Below are 3920 nucleotides of genomic sequence, written 5' to 3' on the forward strand. Positions count from 1 at the left end.
CCCCGCAAGCCTCGCCGCACCTCCGTGGCCCTCGCCCACAGCACCACCACGCACACACATCCACACCGCCGCACTCACCCACACTCTCTCGGGTGACGCCCCGTCGGCCGCACGCCACTCCACACACAACGCGCGGCCACACACTCACCACGCACAAAAATAGCGGCAGGAATAGAGACGCCACTCCACTCACCGCTGCTCAGCGACAACGCACGCACTCGGCCCACAACAAATCAGTAGCGGCACAGAGGTGAGGTGCACCCACGCGAACCATCCAACGAGGGGACGCACAACAGTCACCTCAACACGTCACACCGCACACACACACACACCGACAGCAACAGACACACACAGGCCAAATGCAGCCGCTGGGCAAACCGTCCACGCAGCACGCACTCACACAACAACACCGTCAGTCAGGCAGAGTCGGTCCGCAGCTCAGTGTGCCCACGCAACGGAGTGGCTCTCGCATCACGCATTGCCATGGCACGGGAGAAGAGAACACCCTACTGGAGATGCCACGCCAACACCACAGCAGCCATGCAGCACACAGCAGTGAGGCCAGAAACATAATTGCACGAACAGCACCACCACACACACAGACGTCACTCCCAGACGCCACACGCACAGACGCACAACGTGCACAGGCCGCACTTGACGCAGCCGAACACACCGGAGGCAACAAGAGCAAAGGCGGTGAAATGGAGGGAAAACACCACAGCTGCACATCATCCCAGCCGCACAGGGACACCTGCACTGCTGCGCCGCTCAACATCACTCACCCACCCTAGCCGCACCATCACAGCGCCCCTCAGCCAGCGGCGGCGACACGCAGTCACTTCCACGAGCGCAGCAGCACTGCCTACACAGCAGCAGAGAGAGGAGAGAGGCAACGATGCGGAACAGTGCACACACCACAGGCACAGCAGCAGCAAGACTCCTNAGCACTGCCTACACAACAGCAGAGAGAGGAGAGAGGCAACGATGCGGAACAGTGCACACACCGCAGGCACAGCAGCAGCAAGACTCCTCGACACTCTTCCCCTCTCAGATATTCACAACAAACCCCCAACACACCCGAAACAAAAGAAGAATTAAAACACTTCTCACCGTGAAGAAGCACCTCACCACAAAGCCCAAGTGGCGTCAGTACTCCCTCCCGTCACTGCGATGGCGCAGCGGAGATACAAACCAAAAAACAAAAACAACGGGGGTGAATTCACCATACGAGCCGTCCCCGCAGCAGCGAAAACTTCTTCACAGGCTTATCCTTAATCCTGCTGCGGGAGCAAATGAATTCCCCCCCCACACACACACAAGCACGGATACTTGAGGACACGGAACATGCGGTGGTGCGGGGTCGTGCACTTCCTGTGGAGCCGCACGCGTCCGCCAGCCCAATGGCGCCGCACTGCACACTCCGCCACAGCACCACTCCACCGCTGTGCTCCACAGAGCACCGCAACAATAAACAAACAACGTTTAAGCAACGGGTGGCACACAACCCCGTGGAAAAAGAGGCCGAAGCCCAAAACAAAGAAGGAGATGATGTACGCCCAACAACGGGCAGCCGCCACGCATTCCTACAAGAGCCAGGGTGCACAAAGTACACACACACAGTCGCGGAGCCACACAAGGGCAAGCAATAAAAGAAAGAGATTATTGTGTTGTTAAGTTTGAAGCCTGAGGTCTTGCTTCGGTAAAAGTGTTAGCTCACTTCTTAGAACGCCCCAATGTATGCTGGAACCACAGCCATCAGAAGCAGCAGGGGAACACGCACCCACGAAGGGTTGACACTGCCGTCCGGCAATGTGATGTTTCGACTGTTCACGCTCATCTTTTGGGGAGTGTTAGGAGAAGCCGTCCCGCTCCGAGTGATGGTTTCAATGTCTGCAGCTGTGTGGCTGCCCCCAATGGCTCTCGTGGCACTCTTGACTGGTGCGCTCCCAGAGTGAGCTTCGCCATGGCCTCGGCCTCTGGTGAGGCGGCCGGCCCACTTTTCGATGTCTAGCGTCCATCTCCCTTTAGGGTTCTTTTCACGCTTCTCTTCAGACTCTGAAGGCTCCGTATAATATTCGTACTCCGGCGTCAGTGACGGGCGGTCCTCTTCAATCTCGGCGCCACTGCACACCTCCTCGTAGGTCGGGCAGAAGACATAACCGCTCTTGAATGCAGGCAACTCTTTCAGGTCAATCTTCGGGTTTCCGTGCTTCGGATCACAAATGTATGACACATCGCTGCCATTGAACCTGATCTTCACAACGCCGCGGCTCTTGCACGTCACCTTTGCGCAGAGACCCCCAATCTTCTGAGTGCCGGCGCCATCAGTGGTGTTCAACACAATGCTTTCTCCACTCAGGCACCGTGACATCGGCCCCACGAAACTCCCCGGCATCCGTTCAACTTCCCCACTTTCGCAAACGGTGCCTGCGGTCGGCGTAATGATCGGGCAGTAGTCCATCCGCTGGGCTTTGGGGCCACCGCGAGATCTGTCGGCAAAGTACATGAACTGGCTGGGGATATGTGTAGTGTGAGTCGTCAGCGAACAAGTCCCCAGTGCAAAGCGGTCCGACGTGCACCGCAGAAGTTTACCACTTTCTTCACTCTCGGTGCAAAACATGTCACCAAACTTAGATTGACTTTTGTTCACACATTTTTCATTGAGGAACCCACAGCCAGACTGATTGCCCCAACGCATCTTTTCCGCCATGTCAAATCTAGCGCGGTAATAGCCCAAATCGTGGAATACGGACATCGTCAGTGCCGTGTAGAACGCACCGCCAGTGGCACCAACGTACGGGCTCATCAACTCGTCTTTAGCAATGCGCCGCGGCCAGTGCAGATTCCTCTCATCGTCACCATCCGCCTCCAGCAGTGTTCTGTTAGTAGGTGGCTCTGTGCTGCAGTTGTAGTGTTCCTTTATCGCATTCATTGTTGTTGGAGCAGTCAAGTAGCAGCCCGTTTTTGTTGGCCCATTCACACTTTCCTTGCATGTTGAGGTTAATTCTGCGGCCTTTATTACTCCCCGATTGAAGCCGAGGGCGTGTGCAATTTCGTGCGCTGCAATCCGCACACTGTACCGCGTGTCAACGATGCGCTCCGGGTCAAAGTTCAGCGCACCGGCTGTGGGCCTTCTTGCTAGGCCTGTCGCGCCTGTCTTATCCACGGAGCACGTTCTCGCCACCACAGGCCCCGGAGCGGCGGCCACATACAGCACGAAGTCCGCATTAGTCACACCTTCACTGAAGTGATCCTTGGGAACAGTGAACATCTTACAGATCGGGTCATCGAAAGCGTCAAGCTTCAGCTTTCCCTCCACATTCTTAACGGTAAGACGCTCGGAGTGTAGTTTGATTGCCTTGGGGAGTATCACCTCCAGAAGAACCCTCCTCTTTTCTGCCGTTACGATTGTCTGATCCGGGCACAAATACGGCACATTATATACTGAAAAGCCCCGGGTTCTAGTTCGGCCCTCCAAACAGATCCGAGTTGAAGTATTTGTAACATTCAGGTCCAGGTCCTCGTGAGACACGTGAATGCGGAGCGCCCCCCAACCGGCATCGCTCTCTGCAGAGCCTGTGGAGAGGATGTACGCCTGGTGCCCGCTTTCTCCCTTCATCGGCACCGTACGCACAACGGAGACACGATGCTGGTCACTTCCCCCTGACCCGATCGTGTCGAACACGCCGCGGTCAGCGCCCACCGCAAAGCACCCGCAGGCACACAGCAGCAGAGGCAGCAGAGCCACAGCGTGCAGAGAGGAACAACGGAGCATGAAGCACACCTGCTTTCACTTGATAACTTTACTTGCTGTCGTGCGACTGAGTGCGCCGAAGAACACCAGAATCCACAAAGGAGGGAAAGAGAAAAGAATAGGCAATAAAATCTCAGTGAAACTCCTTGCACAACATATGCGGGAG

General features: G+C 56.3%; 4 protein-coding genes across 4 annotated transcripts in view; 2 read left to right on the top strand and 2 right to left on the bottom strand.

The window, feature by feature from the left end:
• Positions 1 to 60, bottom strand: part of DQ04_12301000 (hypothetical protein) — a gene marked incomplete at both ends in the record, with an annotated part of 387 nt that extends 327 nt beyond the window's left edge. The window contains one exon of the mRNA XM_009316719.1: positions 1 to 60. This exon is cut by the window's left edge and continues 327 nt beyond it. Within this exon, the coding sequence (XP_009314994.1) occupies positions 1 to 60 (60 nt within the window).
• Positions 61 to 359: 299 nt separating this feature from the next.
• Positions 360 to 791, top strand: DQ04_12301010 (hypothetical protein; the record flags this gene model as incomplete). The annotated part of the gene is made up of 1 exon (XM_009316720.1): positions 360 to 791. The coding sequence occupies one exon, from the start codon at positions 360 to 362 to the stop codon at positions 789 to 791; it is 432 nt and encodes a 143-aa protein (XP_009314995.1).
• A 501-nt stretch (positions 792 to 1292) lies between these two features.
• Positions 1293 to 1649, top strand: DQ04_12301020 (hypothetical protein; the record flags this gene model as incomplete). Its single annotated transcript, XM_009316721.1, has 1 exon — positions 1293 to 1649. One exon carries the CDS (start codon positions 1293 to 1295, stop codon positions 1647 to 1649), a length of 357 nt encoding a protein of 118 aa, XP_009314996.1.
• Positions 1650 to 1720: 71 nt separating this feature from the next.
• On the bottom strand, positions 1721 to 3775 carry DQ04_12301030 (surface protease GP63; the record flags this gene model as incomplete). The annotated part of the gene is made up of 1 exon (XM_009316722.1): positions 1721 to 3775. The coding sequence occupies one exon, from the start codon at positions 3773 to 3775 to the stop codon at positions 1721 to 1723; it is 2055 nt and encodes a 684-aa protein (XP_009314997.1).
• Positions 3776 to 3920: the final 145 nt, after the last annotated feature.

The sequence above is a fragment of the Trypanosoma grayi genome (assembly GCF_000691245.1).
Source record: "Trypanosoma grayi strain ANR4 Tgr_1230_V1, whole genome shotgun sequence".
Taxonomy (NCBI): domain Eukaryota; phylum Euglenozoa; class Kinetoplastea; order Trypanosomatida; family Trypanosomatidae; genus Trypanosoma; species Trypanosoma grayi.